This window comes from Polyodon spathula, chromosome 8 (genome assembly GCF_017654505.1).
Source record: "Polyodon spathula isolate WHYD16114869_AA chromosome 8, ASM1765450v1, whole genome shotgun sequence".
Taxonomy (NCBI): domain Eukaryota; kingdom Metazoa; phylum Chordata; class Actinopteri; order Acipenseriformes; family Polyodontidae; genus Polyodon; species Polyodon spathula.
In genome coordinates, this window is record NC_054541.1 from 15725499 (window position 1) to 15748559 (window position 23061).

The 23061-nt window shown below is 38.5% G+C and overlaps 1 protein-coding gene across 4 annotated transcripts in view; it reads left to right on the forward strand.

The window, feature by feature from the left end:
• Nucleotides 1-23061, forward strand: part of LOC121319512 (proline-rich protein 5-like) — a 41262-nt gene that overhangs the window by 10180 nt on the left and 8021 nt on the right. For 2 of the 4 annotated variants that reach the window (XM_041257010.1, XM_041257012.1), the window contains exons 2-7: nt 397-510; nt 5621-5701; nt 12779-12827; nt 17039-17096; nt 17844-17935; nt 18534-18674. In XM_041257010.1, the coding sequence (XP_041112944.1) occupies nt 407-510; nt 5621-5701; nt 12779-12827; nt 17039-17096; nt 17844-17935; nt 18534-18674 (525 nt within the window). In that variant the 5' untranslated portion in view covers nt 397-406. Of the gene's footprint in view, nt 1-379; nt 511-5620; nt 5702-12778; nt 12828-17038; nt 17097-17843; nt 17936-18533; nt 18675-23061 lie in introns of those variants that run through there. The other 2 variants (XM_041257011.1, XM_041257009.1) reach the window with 2 other exon arrangements.

The following is a 23061-nucleotide window of genomic DNA, read 5'->3' on the forward strand; positions in this document are numbered from 1 at the left end:
AGTAACTACACAAATGTCTGTGTGTGTGAGAGTGTGTGCGTTTGTGTGTGTGCGCGTGCGTTTGTGTGCGTGAGTGTGTGAGTGTCTGCATGTCTGTTTGTGAGTGTGTGTGACTATGTGAATGTGTGCGTGTGTGTGGTTCATTCTGAGAATAGCTTCTTCTTGATTCTGCATCTGGAGCTGACTGAATGTGTGCAGTCTGTTTTAACAGCTGGTGACACATTAACCCTGCTGCTGATGTGAAATGTCTCAGACTGCCATGTGTTGTTCAGAGCAGAGCACGGACCTTCTTTCAGCTTCTTGTTTCTGTAACAGTACAGCTGGCTGACACAGAAATTGTCTGTGACAAGTGCCTGAGTGCTTTCCTGTCTTTCTCACTATGAGGACTCTCTACAGGTTGAAGTTAATGACTTCTACCAGCCTCAGCGACCTGAGCAAGAGCGAGAAGGCAGCCTTGGATGAACGGGGAACGCAGCACAGACGGGCCGGGGCCAACGCCACTTGGAACAGGTCAGGATTCTTTAATACTCCCCCTTAGTTAGCCTCCATCCACTACAATAGGGCTGTGAAGAGGAACAGCCTGTAGCTTTCAGTATGCAAAATTGCAATGGATGTGTGTGTGTGTGTGTGTGTGTGTGTGTGTGTGTGTGTGTGTATAAACATAAACATGCTTAATAGGCACTATATAAAGGAGCTGCAACCCAACAGCTCTGTACTACTGTGGGAAAAGGTGCTTTGAGAGCGTGATGCAGAAAACAAACTTGAAATGTTTCACCGTGTGAGGAACTGGGATTGTGGCTTAATACCCAATTCACTAAAGGGATCAGGGATTCGTTTTGGGAGTTGTAAAATCCTGTTTCAAAACAACAGTTAGCAGGAGTGTGTCAGCGTTTCACTGCAACCGTTTAGTTCTAGCTGATTAATCAAATGTAAAATCAGTCTGTGCAGGTATTGGCTTTTTCATTATGTGCCAATCCTGAGCTGATTTGGGTTCTCCGCATTCCTCCTGAACCCCCATTGAGAGAGTTGAGTGATAAGACTCTTTTCCAGCAAGATTTGCGGCTAAGGTCACATTGATTTGTTTGCAAACCCGAAAGGATGGGCGCTAGTGCTTTGCTTCCGATAATCCCAACAATTCTTCGGAGCCTAAGGATCATGAATATTAAAGCATGGAGAAACCTGCTCACCCAGGATGTGGATTCAATGTTTACTTGATCGGTCAGTGTTGTGACGTACTTCCGCTTTGGGAAAGAGTCAGAAAAAATCTGGGGCAGCTCAGATTGGCAGCCAGGACGGGTCGGCTGAATTAGCACAGAAACTCAGTATTAGGAGCAGCAGGGTTTTGAACTCGGGTTGAGTGGCTCATTGAAACAAGTATAAGAGGTTGATGAAATCCAGGGGAATTGCTGCTAAAGAGCTTTGAAAGTGTTCTGTGATAGAAGAACTAAGCTGGATTGGTGATTAAAAGGATGGATCGCAATTTCAGCCTTTTGGCATTTGCAGATGCTTGAAATGTGTAATAGTCTCCTAATTAATGTGGACTTTTTTATCTTAATTTAATATTACTGTCTGCAGTACAAATATAGTGAAAATGGGGTTAGACATTTTATGCCAGCAATATTAATATCCAACACTGTTTAGGTCACTGAAATGGACCCCATTGTCTTCTAAGGTAGAAAAAATAACCTTAATGCACAAGGATGATTTAATTCGATTTGACTAAAATGAGTAAAAAAATTGGGCAAATTGAATTACCACCACAACTGTTAGGTTTTTTTTTTTTTTTCAAATTTATTTAATAGGGACAGTGTACAATTTTTAACATTCAGGACAAGTCACAAGATGTGTTATACTCACACTTAGCGATAAGCTAATTTACATCAGGAGTCTCTGGGTTCATAAAAAACCAAAAAAATAAATAAATAAATAGATAATAAATAATAATAACAATAATAATAATAATATACAACAAACACATACAAACAGTACATTACAGTACAACAAAATTAATAGATTAGCTCATGTAAATCCCATATACTGTATTATAATTATAAATATAGCAGCTACCAAATACCAGTACTGTTTTCAGCTTAATAAATACACCTAAAATTCATTCCCTTAATAAATACCCACCCAAACCTTATAATATTAATGTTTTTATCTTAGATATATTTGAGATATTATAACTAATAATTATCATTACAAAGCATACTGTATTCCAAGCTATAAACATCGCCATTGTATTAAAATAAAAATACATAGCTACAGTTCATGATCACAGACTTGTCTTTGTTTTACCCAAATCTTTAATTTAGTTGTAAAACTGCTATAGTTATAAGAACCTTTTATCCGGCAGTAAATTCCAAAACACGGTACCCTTAATTGAGAGAACTGTCTGTGCAAACTTAGTACGTCGTCTTGGAGATATGCAATCGCCTCTTATGGGTACTCTAGTAATTCTATCATTAGCATCTGAGCAGGGTTTTAAAAACTTCTTTAATGGTGGGGGAGCTAAATCCTTCAAACACTTGTAAACGAAACATACATACGAGTAATTTATGAATTATCAAAACGTAACATGTTATATTTCTTGAGTATATAACTATAATGATATCTTGTCGGCTTTTTATCTAGATTTTTTTTTAATTCAGAGGCTTAATTGCAGTCATCCCAGCTTGTTACCAACCGGTTACACGACAGTGCAAATGAGATAAATTCAGTTTAGCAGCAGCAACAGATACGTTTATCTAATAACCTAAAGTTTGCCAAATTGAATTTCACAGTTAACAACCTTTTGTAGATGTTTCCTAAAAGAAAGTTACAAGTCCATTATGGCATCTAAATATTTAAATCCTGAAACTATACTAATCTTTTTCCATTTTACAAAAAATATCAAACTCATTCTGTATTGTATTTCACTTTAGAGAAACACAATCCCACGGTTTTACTCACATTTAAACTGAAGCACGAATAATCAGGACACTTCCAGAACAGTAGTCAATTTTCTAGTAGCTTCTTGACCACTTTTGGCGCTTACATGTACCAGCAAACATTTGAGTGTTAACTCCAGGACAAACTTCAGGAAGATCTTTAATATAACAGCTAAATAATAATGGTCCTAGAACAGATCCCTGAGGGACTTCCAGTGTGCAGTTCCTAAAAGTAGATTGATTATCGCTGACTCCAACACCCCGTCTTTGCCATAAAATAAAAGATTCCATCCATTTCAAGGCCTTGTTAGAGAGATTACATTTAGATAACTTCGACAGCAGGATATTATGATAAACTGTGTCAAAAGCTTTCTTCAAGTCCAGAAATACAGCTCCAACAACTCCACCTTTATCAAGCTGAGCTTGTATACCGTCTAAAATAAAAATAACAATTTGCCGTTTCTGTGGAGTGCTTTGCTCTAAATCCAAACTGCATTGGGTGTAAAGAAGTACATCCAGTGTCTAGATGGGCTGTCAGCTGGTCACAATTTTCTCAGCAATTTTTTAAATAACTGGGAGTAAACTAATGGCTCTGTAGTTACTGACCTTTTCACTATCACCAGACTTGAACACTGAAATAACTACTGCAGACTTTCAGGCACTAGGGAATTTCCCATGTTTCATAGATACATTAATTAAATGAGTTATAGGGCTTTATATTATATATAAAATAGTTAGCTTTGGCTTTTCTTAATTCACTTAATTCACACATAGATATATATCACTACCTCTTCTAGTTTTTAACAATGTCTTCAGAGCTCGATCCCTTTTTTTCAGTAATTTCCCATAAAGAATCATTAAACCATGGTAAATCATTTTTATTGCTTGATTTAGTTTTAAATTAGCATTTTTCAATTTGAGACTGTATTTGTCGTGAAATTATCACAACAAATTTCCAAATGATCCCATGCTATAGATTCACTCCAATCTGTTTGTTTAAGTGCAGTCTCTAAACTAATCAAATCCTTTTCTGGTATTCTAGTTTTTTGGCTGCTTCTGCACTAGATTATTAAATCTCCCTTTCGTAAATTTTCTTCCAGTCAAAGTTATATTATGATCTGAGAGCGTGGCTACAAGATTATATGATTTTATACTTCGCTCAGGTGTATTGCTAAATATTAGATCAATTTGTTTTTTTGTAGGATTTGGAATCCTAGTAGGCCCTTTTATCAACTGACACAAATCAAATTGTTCCATAATTTCTTTTAACTTCTTTTTATTTTATTTTTTCTATCCAGTTAATGTTGAAATCACCCATAAGAATAATCACTTTTCTGGGATCACACTTAAGCATCTTATGTAAATTATCATAGAAAGTATTACTTGATGAAGGTGGTCTATACAGCTCAATAATAATAAACGACATCATTGTGTTATGTTTGTCCCAATACATTCCAGTTCATTACTAGAGTTAAACTCTATTTGATTACATTTAAAACTGTCCTTTACATACATTAATGGCTCTCTACTTTGTTTAGATTTCAAAAGGTTTAAAGATGAATTTGTATAATTTCCAAAGATTTTGTTTAAATGTGTTTTTGCAACACAAATATATTTCTACTGCACTGGAGTAATTTCTTCAGTGATTTATAATAGTAATTTCTACTACTCAAGATAAATAACAATGAAGATGGAGTTTCAATTCTGTTTCAACAAAAATATGGGAGGACGGTGTCCACACCCCAGTCTAACACTGCTCTAAATCGTCCCGCCCCTCGAACAAAGGAAGTAGAGCAATGAAACAGTAAACAACCACAGAATATATTGAAACAATATTGTGGCAGAATGGCTGAGGGGTACTGAGACTCGGAAACAGTAGCTGTGGTTTAAGCACTGGAGCGTGCCTTTATTAAACAAAATAAAAACCACTGCTCAAAGTAAAAAGGTCAAACAAAACAAGTCACAAACACAACCAACAAAAGCACAGGGACAAAGTAACTGGCACAAGGGCCAAAATAAAAGGTTTAAAAAAAAAAAGCCAGTAATACATACCAACAGTGCTGTCAGGGTGGACATTGTGACTACCACAGAATAACACAGTTTAACCTGCTGGATACACTCACCCAAACACCAAGCTCCCAAATTAAGTATGTTCCCCTCCTTAAATACCATGTCACATGTATTTGGCAGGGATAAGAATTAACCCGATCCCTGCCAACCACCACCAACACCAAACAAACCAAACACTACTTACAAGCAGGGCCCTGCCTTGCCACAAGTATGTGAACATATTGGATCTTGAGGGCCAAAGTTGAGTAAAAATTTATATATATATATATATATATATATATATATATATATATATATATATAAAAATAGCTTTATTTTTATATAGCGCCTTTCATAGTGGAACACCATCACAAAGCACTTAAGAGGTAGGCTGTGAACTGTCCATTATATGCAGAGTCACTTACAGTAGGACAGTGAATTCACATCTCATCCGCACTATGGAGCACAAAGAGGTTAAGTGACTTACTCAGTCAGTGGCAGTGGTGGGATTTGAACCAGTGACCTTCTGGTTACAAGCCCACTGGACCACACTACCACGGATCTAGACCACAGCAAGGTGTTATACACAAAACACTATCTCGGATTTCTGAACGTTTTAATAATAAACTCCTCTTTTTCAGTATCCACAATGGAGTGATTTCTGTGTTCCAGAGGAAGGGGCTACCAGAGAGTGAACTGTACACCCTCAACGAGGGTGTGAGGTGAGTGTGCGACACACAGCCAGAGATGCAGGTGGCTTTCTGGTATTTGTATAGTGCTTGTCATTTTATATTTCATTGGTAATCTGCGCTGGGGTTTACTGGTTGGTAATAGCAGGTAAAGCGTGAGTAGCTACAAATGACTTCTTCTGAATTAGTTACCCTCCCCTGACTTTTTTTAATTATGTTTTGAAGTCATTCCTAGTGGCTATTTTCAATAACTCAAAAATTGTGTTTTTTAAACTGTTGATAAGTCTGTTGAATCCTGAATTCAGGAGCTTGTGTTCAGTTGTAGTTGTAGGCTAGATCATCCAATGTATATTTATATTAGTAAGTGACAGCTCCATCTAGTGCACAGCTGGTGTAATGCCACCAAAATAAAAGGAAATTTGATCAAAAGTGGCAGAGCACTAGATGGCGCAAGCTCTTTCTTTGGCCGATCTAGACTGTGGTACATAAGTCTGTGACAGTCATCAAGAACTGAAGAGCAGCTCCTGAACTCAGCATGTTAAGGCAGACTTATACAAAATGTGAGAGAACTGAGAGAACACCACATGTCTTCACCAAAGAACAAATGCATTTAAAAAATAAATGTTTTATACACCCCCTGTATGAAATCTAATACAGTTTGCATTTGGAATAATAAAAAAGTAACCTTGTTAAAGTTAGCTGGCATAGATTAAAATCAACACAGTTTGCATACGCAGTGATAACAATAGGTAGGTGTGAACAGCAGGTTTTAAGGACAACGGTAGGTTGTCCTTGTATGACAGTAGGTGTGAGGCTCTGTGAATTTGTTAAACTTCTTATATGTAAACCAGAAATTACAAGGTGCCAAAAACATGTTTAACCCCAAAAACGGCTGACTGTCTGAATTTCACATTATTTGGTGTTTTAATTGGCATAGCAATTGGTATTTATAAAGATTGTAGTTACCAGATACTGCTGTACCTTCTTCTCATAGACCCGATTCACAAAACGGGCCTGTTTTTTGAAAGGTTTGTTAAATACTTTTGAAAGCCCATTTTGATTATTTTAAGTTAGTGGTTCATTATCCATTGATTTAGATAGTATATACTTAAGAATGCTATAGCTTTAGGTATTTATGTTTTTGGCAAATTAAGTAGTTAAATATAAAAGCAGCCAAATCTCCCATATAAACAATACATTGTACCACCCAAAAACAGCTTCCTAAAGGTAATGAATCTCCTCCTAGAGTCTGAAAAGTTAATAATACTGACATCAGCATCAGACCTGCAGGTACCCCCCTTTGTAACATTGCAATACAATAGAAATGATGTAGCGCTTCGGATCAGTGTGTTCTGGCTATGGTGTTGCTTGTAGAATTAACTCATGTTGCATCATCAAGTTGAATGAACCCTGCTGGATAATGTTATGTTAACATATTGAATTGCATACCGCTTTATAGTTTTCCATATACTGATAAAAATAGAAAAATGCGATATTTTAAAATCTACCATGAAATACTGTACTGTACTACTATTATGGCTTCTGGCAGACTTTTGCAATATCACTTTGTAGTTTTTTTCATTACATGATGTTAAATAAAATATGTAAATATCTGCTCATATATATATATATATATATAATTTTTTTATTTTCTTATGTCTCAATCCTAAAATTCTAGATGATGCAAACTTTTGACCACAGCTGTATGTGGTTTACTATGCTTATTTTCATTATAGTATGGTTTACTACAGTTTAGAGGTATCAATAGATTAGAGTTTAAACTTTATCCAAACATTAAGCATTACCAGAAATATGCATGTGAAGTACTGGCCTTAGTGTTTCTACAATGATAACTGGCTTTAGTGTTTCTACAGTGGTAACTGTATAGTGTCCGGTTATTGATTTAATATCCAGTGTTTATTCATCGGGAGCGTTCACCAGTCGAAAGAGATTTTTTTTTCTGCACATCACAGCGTACCCAGTTTATCATGCTTCCTCCTGCAACAATGCTGACGATTTAAATGAGTGGCATGTTGTGAGAACAGAAAACCAGCGTTGTTGCAGGATGGAGCATCATCTGGATGCTCTGCGATCCTTAGAAGACGTTGTTTTTTGCTTCTGGCAAATGCTCCAGAGTAAATGCTGATAAATGTATTCCCAGTTGATTTATGAGCTGTGATGAGTGATTAAAAAGTGTCGGCAATATGTTTACAAATATATACGCTAAGATACAGACAACGTGGGACTCAGTAAAGCTACCGTAATGCACTCTTGTAATCTTTGCAGGGTGTTTTATAACCCTTTCAGCGCTATTGCTTAAAGTAAATGTTCACATGTGTTTAATCCTAAAGTTTAACCATTTAGGAAAGCAAGCACCCTAGTAGCCTTTGACATGCTTCTTCATGGTAAGGACACTTTTAAACGTTGGGGCCAAGGCTGCCCAGGGGCAGGAATAGCAGGGACAGAAGACTGCAGTTCAGCACTTTTATACACTAAAGATTCAAACAGGCAAAAAAGAAAACGCAAATCAAAACTAGCACCCAAGCTGTGCTATCAAGGTGCAGAGACGAGTGCACAACTGCACTGCCTCCCCAGAACAAAGGAGCTGGCTCTTTTAAAGCATGTGGCTGGGCTTAATTTACCTGAACAGGAACCCAGGCTGAACTCAGATAGGGTGTTCAGTTGCTTGTTTGTTCCACTTTGCTTTACTTTGTTCCACTTTGCTAAATATAGATGTTTCAACTATGTCTAAACCATCTCCTTCCTTTGTCCTGTCAGCAGCGCAAACACTTGATTCATATAGATAACAATTGACTTGGGGGTTTGTGGCAGGATAGCGCTGTGGCCCAAGACATTATCGGCAGGAAAGAGACTCAGAGGCAAGGAAGCTGTTGTTTAAGCACTCGGGTGCATATTTGTTAGTCTCACAGGGGGAGAAAATAACAATAAGCAAACCGGAACAAATTGACAGGGCACAAAGGCCAAACTAAAGATTCAGACAAAATGCTAAGCAGTTGTTGGCTGGGCATTCGCTTTCGCTACCAGTAGTTAAAACACAGGTCCAGCATTTGTAGAAGAAGAACAAACAAAAAAAATAGAATGTAAAATTAGTTCTAAACTGTGCCACTCCAATGGAGTGTGTTGTCTCTTATTCTCATTGTAGTTTGACCTTTCCAAATTCTGACCATGTATTGGATCTGTACTAAGACCCAATGGTAGCACAAGGGCAGCTTCATTGGCAGCAGTACTAAAAATACCACTTTGGTAATGGTGATTTATTTTTTTCCTATTTCACACACCTGTGAACCATTTGTAGTACCATATCAATATCAGTGTACTAGTGTAGCAGGACCTCTTTGTTAAAAATATATTACATTTCTGTTATCTCAGTGACCCAGCGGGTGATTCAGGAGTAAGTAGCCAGATTTAATTTGAATTGCCTTTTTACATTTCCCCTGAGGGTTCCAAGTTCTGTGGCTCCCATACTCAGTTATTACCGTTGTTCTCTAAATCTGCTTTTTCCTGGCTGTGAGCTTCTCTGGAGAATCATAAGTGCCGGGACTCAACTGCCTTCCTTGTTTCATTCAAATCAAGTGACAGTGTGACCTTTGAACTCTGCAAGTCCCAACTACTCTAAAGAGTAGGTGGGGCTGACAGAGTTCAAAGGTCACATTGTCACATGATTTGACTAGAAAGAGAAAGGGTGCTCCGTGCCCAGCAGACCAGCGCAAAGCCAGTTTGAGGCCGGAAAATGGTAAACCACCAAAATAATGCATGAGCAATGGGAGTGTCATTTACTTCATCACAATCCAAACGTGATGATCGCGCATTATATAGGCAGTGTTATTAGATGCAGGAGGCAAGGCCATGGCTACTTACTATAACTTGTCACACTACAGAGCATGATTTTTAGTTTCATGAAGCATAAAAAAACGGATTATATCTGCTTCAGCTCTGCCGAGCACATTAAGTTTAAAAGCAAGCAGCTTGTTCGTTAATTTAACAGGGCTGTAAAGACATGCACTGACAATACTATTGCAGTTACCAGTCATTTAAGGAATCATTCGGTTTTATAGGGGGGGCAAATGGGTTGTGAGATGATAAAACCCTGTAACATGTAGTTCCTCAGGCTGTGCTCATCACTGCATTTACTTACAGGGCTATTGCTTTTAAAATAGAGTCCATTTTTAGAGAAGAATAAGAAATATCGGGCATTCTGAGACACCTTGCACCATGCAGATGGCACTGCTAACAGTGGAAGAGAGCAGTGCACTGGCTTCAGTTGTATGTGTCAAAGTGTCAGACTCTTCAAGTACTATTTATAGTTCCTGAAAACCTGGGTACCCATCGGATTTTAAATTACCCGACCCAACCCGAGTCTCGTTTTACTACCCGGGTATCGATTATTAATTAGTGTAGTTAAAGAAAATGTAGAAAATATACAGACGATACAGTTTTAAGCGCGGGTTTCTGGCAATGCTAAAACGTTAAAACGAGCTTTGCATTTGCATTAAGCCTTTTCTTAACTGACAGGTTATCGGTGTTTTACAGAAAACAATAAACACACAGCGAGCTGCAGGTAGACCTCAATAATAAGAACTGCGTCGACTATTCTTCTCAGGAATTAAATTGGAAAGAAAACAACATCCTGTTGGGTTTATGTCAGTGATAACTCTGTGATCCATTAATAATAATAATAATAATAATAAATAATAATAATAATAATAATAATAATAATAATAATAATGTGGCTTCCAATAAAAGCATACACACTCCAAAATGCGTAAAGTGCAAAGTACAAAATCAGGATGAGAAAAACATTACTCGCACATTTAAGAAACGTTGGCCTATTTTGTTTTGGGTTAAATAAAACGTAAGTGTGCTAGTAATGTCTTTCCATACCAATCATGTAGATTAACATTACAATATACATACTTACTTTAACGTAGTCTAAAGTACGCGAGTAAGTTACCGTGTGTTGCAAAATAATCCAAATAAACAACACATGAAATAAAACTGTTGGCAGTGTAAACGAATTTAACAAAATACAGTTAGTGCAGTTGTTGTTTTTGTTATACTGTTGAACACACTGCCTCTCTGGTTGCTGAGAGTACAACCCACACCTTCTCGCGTGCCACTGTTTGCAGGACGGCTGTTTCTAAATACAATTCTTTTCTGGGCTGTGTGACGGCAGCACAGTCTGTGGAGCAGTGCCTTCAGGATAGAGTAAAAGAGAATGAAACACTGAGACAAAGTGAAACATTCAAGGGGAGATGAATCAAGCTTTACCAAAACTGCAGCATTGAGATAGCCTTCCTTTAAAATAAATTAAAAAAAATAAACTAAAATAATAAAAGATAACAGTCCTATATTCCAGCCCCCTGCTTTATACTTGTATCCTCACCCCTTCAATCTTGTTCTTTATACTGGTATCCTCACCCATTCGATCCTGTTCTTTATACTGGTATCAACACCCCTTCAATCCTGTTCTTTATACTGGTATCAACACCCCTTCGATCCTGTTCTTTATACTGGTATCCTCACCCCTTCAATCCTGTTCTTTATACTGGTATCAACACCCCTTCAATCCTGTTCTTTATGCTGGTATCCTCACCCCTTTGATCCTGTTCTTTATACTGGTATCAACACCCCCTTTGATCCTGTTCTTTATACTGGTATCCTCACCCCTTTGATCCTGTTCTTTATTCTGGTATCAACACCCCCTTTGATCCTGTTCTTTATACTGGTATCCTCACCCCTTTGATCCTGTTCTTTATACTGGTATCAACACCCCCTTTGATCCTGTTCTTTGATGTGATGTAGGTGGATTTCATTCTAATGGTCTACTGGTGGCCCTGTGATCTCTTAAAACTGGATTAAACAGCACAACCTCTTATTAACAGTCATACAAAATCCGTCAACCAAAATCAAATGATGACCTCATTTAATAGCGCTGGCTTAACGTTTCCAAACCCTCCTTTTAAAGGAAATTTAAAAAGATGTGATGAGTTCCTAGAGGGAAGTGACAACTATTGAGGGGAGAGAGAGAGAGAGAGAGAGAGAGAGAGAGAGAGAGAGAGAGAGAGAGAGAGAGAGAGAGAGAGAGAGAGAGAGAGAGAGAGAGAGAGAGAGAGAGAGAGAGAGAGAGAGAAACCTTAACACTGCCTGCAATTCCATCCAGGGCCTCTGTCAAGCAATGACTGACAGTTGTGCCAAACTGTGGCAAGTTTATTGTCTTAATATTTTTTGTATTTATCTTGCTTGAGGATAAGCATCGCTGACTGGGTGCAGCACTTTAAATAGAAAAGCACAGGGCACATGTTAATGGGGCAGTTTTCTGTTGAATTAACCATAAGGTTTATTTAATACAAATTTTAAATACAGTAAATGTTTTTTAAATATTATTGTCGAAATGTTCAAATATTAAAGTAATTGTTATGTTTTAAGGTGAAAAGCATGTGTGCCAAAACATGTGTTTCTCTTGAAACTGCACATTTTAGATGTACATTATGTGTCTAATGCATGTTTTTAATGGTTAAGATGTATGGGATTATTTTAAGGGATTGACTGTATTTTATTACAGATGTCTTCATGAGTAAAAAAAATCACAACACTCTATAAACGAACAAATATGATCATGTTTGTTAGAAATTTAGAATACTTGTCCAACTGTATGCAGGCAATTGATGGAACTTGTGTGTTAGACTGTTCAACTGAGTGAGACAGCTCAGCAATGCAAACTACGCCCACACTATGTTCACTGAAACCAGATCACACAGATAGAGCTGAAAACCTCAAGCCACACCACCTTAAACTGAAACACTGACAGCAGGTCCTGACTCTCCTCCATGCCTTGTGTTTGACACTTCTACTATAGTCCTCACCGAATAGAGATTCCCTCATACTCCTGTTTCAATGTTAAGCTTGTCTCATTCAGAAGTTTTTTTGGAGCTGCCAATTTAATGCCAGGGATGGAGTTACTTTTACATTGCTCCACTGTAACAGGCACTACATGAAGCAAGAGACGGGTTCAGACATTGCGGCCCCTAGTCTGTTTTTTTGTTATCGTATTTAATGTATTTATGGGTGCATTTCCTTTTTGTTTTACAGGCGGCTGTTGAAAACGGAATTGGGATCATTTTTCTCGGAATACCTCCAAGTAAGTTGGTCTTTAGCAACACACAAGGTATAAAAGCGTGTGCGTGACATGCACCCAGCCCCTGTGTCATAATGCTGCCTGCACCAAACACAGCGCTATGGTGATCTGATCACAATAGCTGAGCTATTGATGTGCAGAGTTCATAATTACAATGGGTCAGGCATGATTTTAGCTTTCAATTTTAATTTATTTTATTTATATAGCGCCTTTCACACCACAGTATCTCAAAATACATGTTGATTAAAACAGAAAGAGGTCTGCAGTATCAAGATGTAGTAAAAATGGCGAAGTAATAATAATAATAATATAATATAATAATAATAATAATAATAATAATAATAATAATAATAGCAATAGCAAAATCTAAATAAAACTATTGAAGAAAACAGGAAATTAATAAGAATGATAAAAATAAGCCACTACAATCAATAAAAACGATTATATTTGTAAGTCAGGTTACAAGGCTAAGCTATAAGAGTGAGTCTCTAATCATGTGCTGTGGTCGTAACAATGCACAGGTTACATGGGGTTTTGTAAAGGACCTATGTTGACTCAAAAATACTTCCGTTAAAAGTGACTGACTTGTTACAGTATTTTGGAGCCCCTGAAAAATATACTCTGAAAAAGTCATATTTTAAGGAATGCTGTTTTTATTTTTCAAAAGCAATCTAAATCACATTTCTGTTTTTTCTATGCGTTATTAACCCCTAACAGCCCGGGATGCGATGTAGTGGAGAGGTACCTTCGCTCACCTTCGCTTACCATTTTTTTTTAAATTATAAGACATTTTAAAACAGTGTGTGAACTCTATGGAATTCGAGAGGTTGCCAGGCCAAAACGTTGAAAAAAACACAATATGCATTATAAAATAGCTACATAGCTAGGAAACTTAACATGGTACACTTCTACATGCAGAGACTGAAGGGGCTATACCAGCTGCCTGTCACACTACAGTTTTACATGTATCCAGTTGTGAGGAAACTTAGTTACAGCATTTTTTAGTTATTGAGAGAGCAGCAATATAAAGGGCTGGCTGTGAGTGTGTGTGTGTGTCTAGGCTTAGACATTTCACACTTACATTGCTATTTATATCTGTAGGAAATTCTCTATCACAGGGCTTCTCAAACCTGGTATTTCAAGTTAGCTATAATATTTTATAAGTAACTTGAACTCTGCAACTGTTTAAGAGCTGAAAACAATTCAATTAAGCAAATTATTAGTTCAATTAAAGGGTTTATTTAAGTAACTGAGTGCTCAGTTGGAATGAAAACCAGAAGACACAGGGGGTCCCCAGGACCAGACTTGGGAAGCCCTGCTCTACCAGAAGTTACTGTGAGAATCAGAATTAGCAGATATATTGAGAAACCATCCAGTCTTGTCCTTCTGTTTGTATTTCACACTTAGACATGCTAGTGACAGCTCTAACCTCGTATTAACAGAGGGATCTGGTGATACATCATGTGATAGGGCACATGCTCTGCTGCTATAAATAGTGTGTGTGTGTGTGTGTGTGTGTGTGTGTGAATGAATGAATGTAAGATTGGCAGGGGTGGGGTTAAATCTGTCTCTTCTAGCAATCACAGGTGTGGCCATTCCCCAAATAGGTAATTCATGCTAATTGATGGGAGTGGCCACATGTATAAAAACAAGGAGACATGCTTTGTTTAGGAGAGATAGTTAGAAGAGCTTTGTGAATTGGGCAATTGGATACAAACAAGTTTAACAATTAATTAAAACAAACAAACAAACAAAAAAAAAATTATTTATTTAACCAAGAGATTTACCCATTGAGACAGAGGCCTCATTTACAAGGGGGTCCCGGAAAACAATAAAAAAGACAATTGCAATGTATAAAAAACAATTACAATGTACTACCAACACAATAAAACATGTGTGGTTAACTCTTAATCAGCAGCACACACAGACAGTGTTAATGATGACGCCATCTCCCACACAAGGTCTGTTTTTCAGAATCATTTTTTCATTGTTCCAAACTTTGCCTATGACGCTGCAGCTAGTGATCTCGCAACTAGCTGTTTCATTATGAGAGTGGTTCAGCTGATGAATGTCTCTTACAAAGAGGATGGGGAAATATATATATATATATATATATATATATATATATATATATATATATATATATATATATATATATATATATATATTAGTGGCTTGCAAAAGTATTCAGACCCCTGACCAATTCTCTCATATTACTGAATTGCAAATGGTACATTGAAATTTCGTTCTGTTTGGTATTTTAATTTTAAACACTGAAACTCGGAATCAATTATTGTAAGGTGACATTGGTTTTATGTTGGGAAATATTTTTAAGACAGATAAAAATCTGAAATATCTTGCTTGCATAAGTATTCAACCCCTGTGCTGTGGAAGCTCCCAGTTTGCACCGATGAAAGAAATTGCCCTAACGAGGACACAATTACCTTACCATTGGCCTCCACCTGTGAACCATTAAAGTTGCTGTCACATTTTCTGGATAAAAACCCCACTGTTGAAGGATCATTGGTAAGGCTGTGAATCTGAAGGAAAATGAAGACCAAAAGAGCATTCTACAGAAGTTAGAGATAAAGCAATACAAATGCATAGATTAGGGAAAGGGTACAAAATAATATCCAAGTGTTTGGATGTCCCATTGAGCACAGTTGGATCAATAATTAGGAAGTGGAAGCTGCATCACACCACCCAGGCACTGCCAAGAAAAGGCCGTCCCTCAAAACTCAGCACTCAAACAAGAAGGAGACTTGTGAGAGAAGCCACAGAGAGGCCAACAATCACTTTGAAGGAGCTACAGAGTTCAGTGGCTGGGAGTGGAGTAATGGTGCACCAGTCAACCATATCAAGAGCTCTGCATAACACTGGCCTGTATGGGAGGGTAGCAAGAAAGAAGCCGTTACTCAAAAAGTACCATCTGAAAGCACATCTAGAGTTTGCCAGAAAGCATGAGAGTGACCCAGCTGCGATGTGGGAAAAGGTTTTGTGGTCAGATGAGACCAAGATAGAGCTTTTTGGCCAAAACTCAAAGCGCTATGTGTGGCGCAAACCTAACACTGCCCATGCCTCAAGGCACACCATCCCTACAGTGAAGTATGGTGGTGGCAGCATCATGCTGTGGGGATGCTTCTCATCAGCAGGGACTGGGCATCTTGTTACAATTGAAGGAAGAATGGATGGAGCAAAATACAAGAAAATACTGCAAGAGAATCTGCTTCAGTCTGCTAAAAAACTGAAGCTTGGGAGGAAATTCACCTTTCAGCAGGACAATGATCCCAAGCACAAGGCCAAAGCAACATTGGAGTGGCTCAAGAACAAAAAGGTGAATGTCCTACAGTGGCCCAGTCAAAGTCTTGATCTCAATCCCATTGAGAATCTGTGGCACTATTTGAAAATTGCGGTCCACAAGCGTCGTCCAACCAACCTGAACAACCTGGAGCAAATCTGCCAAGAAGAATGGGCCAAAATCACTCCGACACTGTGTGCAAAGCTGGTACATACTTACCCCAAAAGACTTAAAGCTGTTATTGCAGCGAAAGGTGGCTCTACCAAATATTAATGTGTGGGGGTTGAATACTTATGCAAGCAAGATATTTCAGTTTTTTATTTTTCTTAAAAATATTTTCCAACATAAAACAAATGTCACCTTAAAATAATTGATTTTGAGTTTAAAGTGTTTTAAAATAAAATATCGAACAGAACGAAATTTCAATGTACCATTTGTAATTCGGTAATATGAGAGAATTGGTCAGGGGTCTGAATACTTTTGCAAGCCACTGTGTGTGTGTGTGTGTGTGTGTGTGTGTGTGTGTGTGTGTGTGTGTGTGTGTGTGTGTGTGTGTGTGTGTGTGTGTGTGTGTGTGTGTGTGTGTGTGTGTGTGTGTGTGTGTGTGTGTGTGTGTGTGTGTGTGTGTGTGTGTGTGTGTGTATATGTTCACAGTAGGCAGGGTTTTGGTAGGTTCTTCCAGCAAAACTAACTGACGATTTACAAGTATCTAAAACTTGTGACGTTGTGATAAGAGCATACACATGAAAGTGTATGGCAGAAAATTGTGGAAAGAGCAGTTAAATCCTTGCTATATTTATATATTTAAAATATTCTTTTCCCCTCTGTGAGGTTAGCATGTATTGCTTTGTACTGTATAAGAATATGATTTTAACTGGAGTAAAAGTTCCTTTAACCGTTTGTGTTATTTTTGCAGAACCAGTTACTTACAAAAGGAATGGTCATATTAAGGGACAAAATCCGATTCTATGAAGGTAGGTGGAAGCAAACATGACTTACATCCTTTTAAACCCCTTTGGGATAAGACAGCTGTGAAGTGCCTTCCATTTACTCTGTACAGTGATTGTAAAAACAGACTCGTAACACACACAGAATGTACAATATGGTATAGTTTTACTGAACGCTCTGTGTGTTATGTAATCGTTAGATAGTCCCTTACTGCTCCAAGCTGGGTTCAGATTGTGAAATAGTTCAATTACTCACATTTTCTTCAAGTTTAAAAGTTTATTTCTTATATAAATATAGAAAGTGTTTGCTGTTGAATAATTATTTAATACATATTACGATGCTGTAGTGATGTTTGGAGTCATTGCTAGTGTGTGTAAAAGCTTGAAATACATGCTACAGTTTTAAATACACAGTATTAGCACAGTAGTGCTCACATTTTATTGATAGATTTTTTTTTAATATAAATTCAGTAGTCGCCAATTAATTTTACCACGCTTTTCACCCAAGTTCACATATACAATTGTATTTTTTTAAGCTCTCTGCTGATCTTAAAAAAAAAAGCAATGTGTCTTATTAAACTCATAGTAAAACCAGGAATGGGTCTAGCTGCTATACAGTCAGTCTTATTTCCATCGCTATATACTTTTCGCAGTTGCTGTCCTACTTTATCTAGAGAACTGCTTGTCCAAACGTGGATTTGAAATCTGAATGTGTGGTTATTGCGAGTGTCAGAGTCTGTCTGCATGTGATCCTCTCTAACTCCTGTGCTGTAGGTCAGAAGTTGCTGGACTCCTTGGCCGACACATGGGACTTCTTTTTCAGTGATGTCCTGCCGATGCTTCAGGCCATCTTCTATCCTGTACAGGTTCGGCTTTTTTATATTTTAACATAAACCCAGACAATATGAAGGGCCTTTATTTTAAAGCCAGTATTCAGAGGGGATTACAATAATTGTAATGGTATAAACTTGCCTTGTATAAAATGTATTCCTCTCTAGAAAAAGAGATCAGGGTAAAATAAAAGTAATTTGTATTAAACAGTAGCTGGTAGTATCAGTAATATGCTAGCGCACAGTATTGCTGTCCATTATGCACCAGGATGTGTCGATATTACACAGTTTCACAGGAACTGGGCGTGTTAACCTACTTTTTACACTGACAAAAGAGAGTGGGCTACATTCTCAAAGGTATTTACTCCAAATCATTGTCATTAGCGCTATTTCTGAATGGGAGAAAAACACCAATTAAACGTTTAAAACGACTAAGAAACAACGTAATACCCCTGAATGAAGTCTTAGTTGTTTATAGAGTAGGTAGTTTGGTAATGTGATTGTGTGTGTTTCTCCATTCTGAATAAAGTGTGCTCATGATGGATTGGAGTAAATGCAGTAGTTTTGGGAGTGTAGCCCAGTGTGTTAACCCTTTGTGAAGCAGCCCTTGATCCGTCACCCCTTTTCTCCGCAGGGGAAGGAGCCCTCAGTCAGACAGCTGGCTCTCCTGCACTTCAGGAATATCATCACGCTCAACATTAAACTGGAGGATGCCATTTCCCGCCCGCGGGCCAGAGTCCCTCCCTCCATCATCCAGATGCTGCTGATATTACAGGTAGGCCTGTGTTACCTGGGTGGGCTTTAGAGGGGCACTCGCCATTTAGTAGTACAGCGCTCACCGCGGTTACCATCAGTGCCATTATTTGATTTGAGCAGTTCTGAAGACACCTCCACTCCAGAACAGTGCCTATGGCAATACCGGAATAAACAGGTCAGCTCACTTTTCAGATGGTGTAAAAAAGAATTAAAACTCTGAACATTTTTTAGCTCCATAATTTCTAAAATAAATAAATAAAAAAAATGCAGAAATGGGACTAAATAAATACGATGCATCAGAAGCCTTGCTCTCCAGGTGCTTGCTCTCCAGGTGCTTGCTCTCCACGTGCATGCTCTCCAGATGCATGCTCTCCACATGCATGATCTCCAGGTGCCTGCTCTCCAGGTGCATGCTCTCCAGGTGCTTGCTCTCCAGGTGCATGCTCTCCAGGTGCATGCTCTTTAGGTGCATGCTGTCCAGGTGCATGCTCTCCAGGTGCTTGCTCTCCACGTGCTTGCTCTCCAGTTGCTTGCTCTCCAGGTGCATGTCCATTATCTGCTCCTACAGGGCCACCAGTCACTTAAAGGGGCACATGTACGGAACAGAGTTTGCTACAGTGCTTCAGCAATACCTGCTGCTGAGACACACAGCAAGGCTGGACACAGGCTATCTCGCCTCTATCTGATCTTGTGATAAAACACACCTTTATTTTTCAAACAGTATCTGTTTTGTCATCTCCTTTTAATTAACGAGCAGTATGACCATGTTGAAATATGAGTGCGTAAAACATCTGCTTCTTCATTAGGGGTTACTGCCTCTTGTCCAGCTCTGCAAACACAATGGAAACGTTTTTTTGGGTTTTTTTGCTATTTATTTTTAGTATTACTGGAAGTTAAAAAAGAGTTCATGCACATACAGGGGGTCCTCCTAATCGTGTAATAATATTTGAATACAATCAAAAGTTTATTGGACTATAGCCAAATGCAGTACAAAATGTCTATAGGAGGTTAAGATACAGGTTTTGGTGACTTCATGCTTACTGAGTGATGTACGTGGCCATGCGTCAACACAATAATGCTATTTTATATAAACAGATCTCATTTCAAAAGTTAGTATGGTGCATCTCATTTTACTAATATAATAAAATAACCATTAGATATCACTTTTTAATTGGCATTAATGGGTCTTTATAGGCCAGTAAAAACATGATTGTCATGAAATAAGTCATTTATCTGTGAAAGTAATTGTATATAGATATTTTAATGAACATTTTAGCTCTCATTTCACCCTCATGTGAAGTAACCTGGTGTTACCAGTTATGTGACTTTCAAAGACTCTCTGATTGGTAAGGTGGAAAGCCAATGTATACCGGCCTTAAGTTTGCCGTGGTGTTACCTGGAGCCCAGGAAGTCAACTTTTAGTGTTGTGGTAATTCAAAAAATAATATGCTGACAGTGCTTTTTTTTTTTCTCGGCTGGGTCATTACAATTATAAGTATAGCTTAGTCCAGTCGAGAATGCCTGTTTGGATGAAGGGAGTCCTGGAATATTGTATAAGGGAGGATTCAGGTCATGCAGTCTGCTGCTGAGCATGCTCACTGTCACCGAGAGCATTCTAATTCCGTGTAGTGTCAGGTTGGGTCATAATATCATTCTGTTTATGAAATTAATAGAAGTGGAATGTACAGGGAAGGGGGGACCTAAACCATTCTCTGTGCCTGCTTGGTTTCTTGTCACAAACTCCTCCACTGACAAAGAATGCTTTTAAAAAGAGTCGTAAACTAAATACTGGACAAATACTGCCACCATCGCTGAATAATTCCAGGGGTGTATTCCAACAGGGTACAAACCAAATGGTTTTGAATGTTTTGACACCTCGGACAGAAAACAAATCAACCTCATAAGCCAACGGGAAAAACACAATTGAGAACGCTGGGCCATCTCGGAACAAGAACAGCCAATGGGAAAACACTTCACATGGACTTGGGCACCACCCTAAATAAACAAACTATCCAATCACCTGGGTGAAGAGAGGACTAGGGGCTCCTGACACACAAGGCTCTGAACTTTGACAATCTGAAGTTGATCGGCTGGAACAGAGACACCGTTTTCAGAAACTCTGATACAGAATAACGACCCCGGTGTTTGCCTTGGTGTGGCAGTCCACCGCATAAGATGTCTAGAATCCTGAAAGTACTTGTAATCAAATCTCTAACTTAACCGCGATTGATCACCGGAGAAAGAGTTGGATGAACATTTGAAATCAACAGAGATTGAAATATATTCAGTCTTCTATTAAGCTAGCAGTGCCAGAGTTTACGATGGAATATCCCAGACATAACCGAATGAAGAGTGCACATATTGGTGGAGGAATTTCTGTTTCAGTGGAATACCTAAATAGTTAATGACTCTTGTTTTTGCAAAAACATTTCTTTCGTCCCCTGGTGTGGAGACACAACACGAGGAAGACAGACCCCGGAACCTGAACATGAGTGGAGAGTCTTTGAGCGCCTGTTTTGGATGACATACGGACCAGCTGAAAAAGAGCGAAAGTCTGTTAAGTATTAAATATGTAGGGGGCTCCCGAGTGGTGCATCCAGTAGCGGCGCTCCGCGTGGAGTGCTGGGTGTGCTGTATAGTCTGGATATTGCAGGTTTGAGTCCAGACTATTCCTTTGCCGTCTGAGGACGGGAGCTCCCAGGGGGCGGCACACAATTGGTCGAGTACTGCCCACGGGGAGGGAGGGTTAGCCCTGCCAGGGTGTCCTCGGCTCATCGTGCACCAGCGACCCCTGTGGTCTGGCTGGGTGCCTGCGGGCTTGCCTGTAAGCTGCCCAGGGCTGCGTTGTCCTCCGGCGCTGTAGCTCTGAGATGGCTGCATGGTGAGTCTGCAGTGTGTAAAAAAGCAGGCGGCTAATGGCACACGCTTCGGAGGACAGCGTGTGTTCGTCTTCGCCCCTCCCGAGTGCAGGAGGGGGTAGCGGTGAGCTGAGCTAAACAAAATAATTGGACACTACTAAATTGGGGAGAAAATAACAAAAAACAAATTGGTGACTGCTAATAAAAAATTAATTAATTAATTAAAACTATTCAACATGTAATATTTTATCCTCTTATGAACTCGAGAATAAGCCAACCTTAAAGTAAGATTACCTTTTTGTTTTAGGTATAGTGTAAGAAAAGTATTATTGCTTTCAATTCATGCTTTGAGTCAGTGAACTCAAATGTAGTAATTGTTTTGTTGTGTGTGATTCGTACAAATTGATGTGGGTTTTACAAGGCAATTATCATTCTGTGTTTAAAGCTAAAATCCAAATTAGCTGTCATAATATGAGGTAATTCTCGTGAGGTTGTCTGGACGCAATGAGCATCTTTATCTTGCAAGAGTGAGAATTGACTTCCGAACCAAAACATCTATATGAGACTGATTTAACGATGCTTTGATTATCAAATATTAATGAAAGTAAATATTTGTGTTACTAACGATACTCCTGTAAAGACTAACCTTTGTCTGAAGTAACCGTCAGGAATGCAGTTGTAACCTTTGAGGGAATCTCCCATAGATTGCTCTGGATCGCTGATCAACCAGCGGGAGTGGGGTGTCGTTGTTTATATTTTTCTTTTCTGTGCTGTTTAGTTTAGTTCATTCTTCCTTTATGTATTACTTTAGTTTAATTGTTGCACTTTCAATTTTTCCTCTATTTAGTCTTATTTCTAGTAAAACAGTTGCTTTGTTCACTAGACCCGGTGTCCAGTCTGATTGTTTCAATACTGGTGGGTGCTACATGATTTTGAATTCAGGTATTATATGATTGCAACTTAAACTAGTCCAAATACAAATACACCATACACACCACATCTGCTAGTTAAAAACAAAAACCTCACTGTAGAACTTGCTATCAATATCATCTTTCGTTCTATAAATAATCTCGCTGCTGCCTAATTTAGTCGGTCCCCCTGCTGTGTGCATCTAAATAGATATTGGAATTTTTAGAGGGATACATTTCTGAATATTTCATTGCTTTAATATTACAAGCTTTTTATATTACTCCGTATCTGCTTATGTCATCATTTAACAGGATCACCAGGGCTGTGAAATGCGGAGTGGCTGAGGTGTTTTAAGAAATGACCACTCGGAGCATGCAGCTGTAATTTGTGGCGACTGTTTAAATGGAAATGAAAAATCTCTATATAGCATCACAGTGTACAGTGCATAAAACCACACCATGCTGTACACCAGAGTGTATTTTTGTATGCAGTTGAGGTTCCAATCTTGGGAGATTTTGGTGACACAAGGTCAGCCTTGTAGGTGGTGGGGCCCCCTGCTGGCTTGGGGGTATGTCGGGGATCTGCAGATCTCAGCAGTAGAAACAGCTACAAGAGAGTGGTCAGGACTGAGCGGATTGA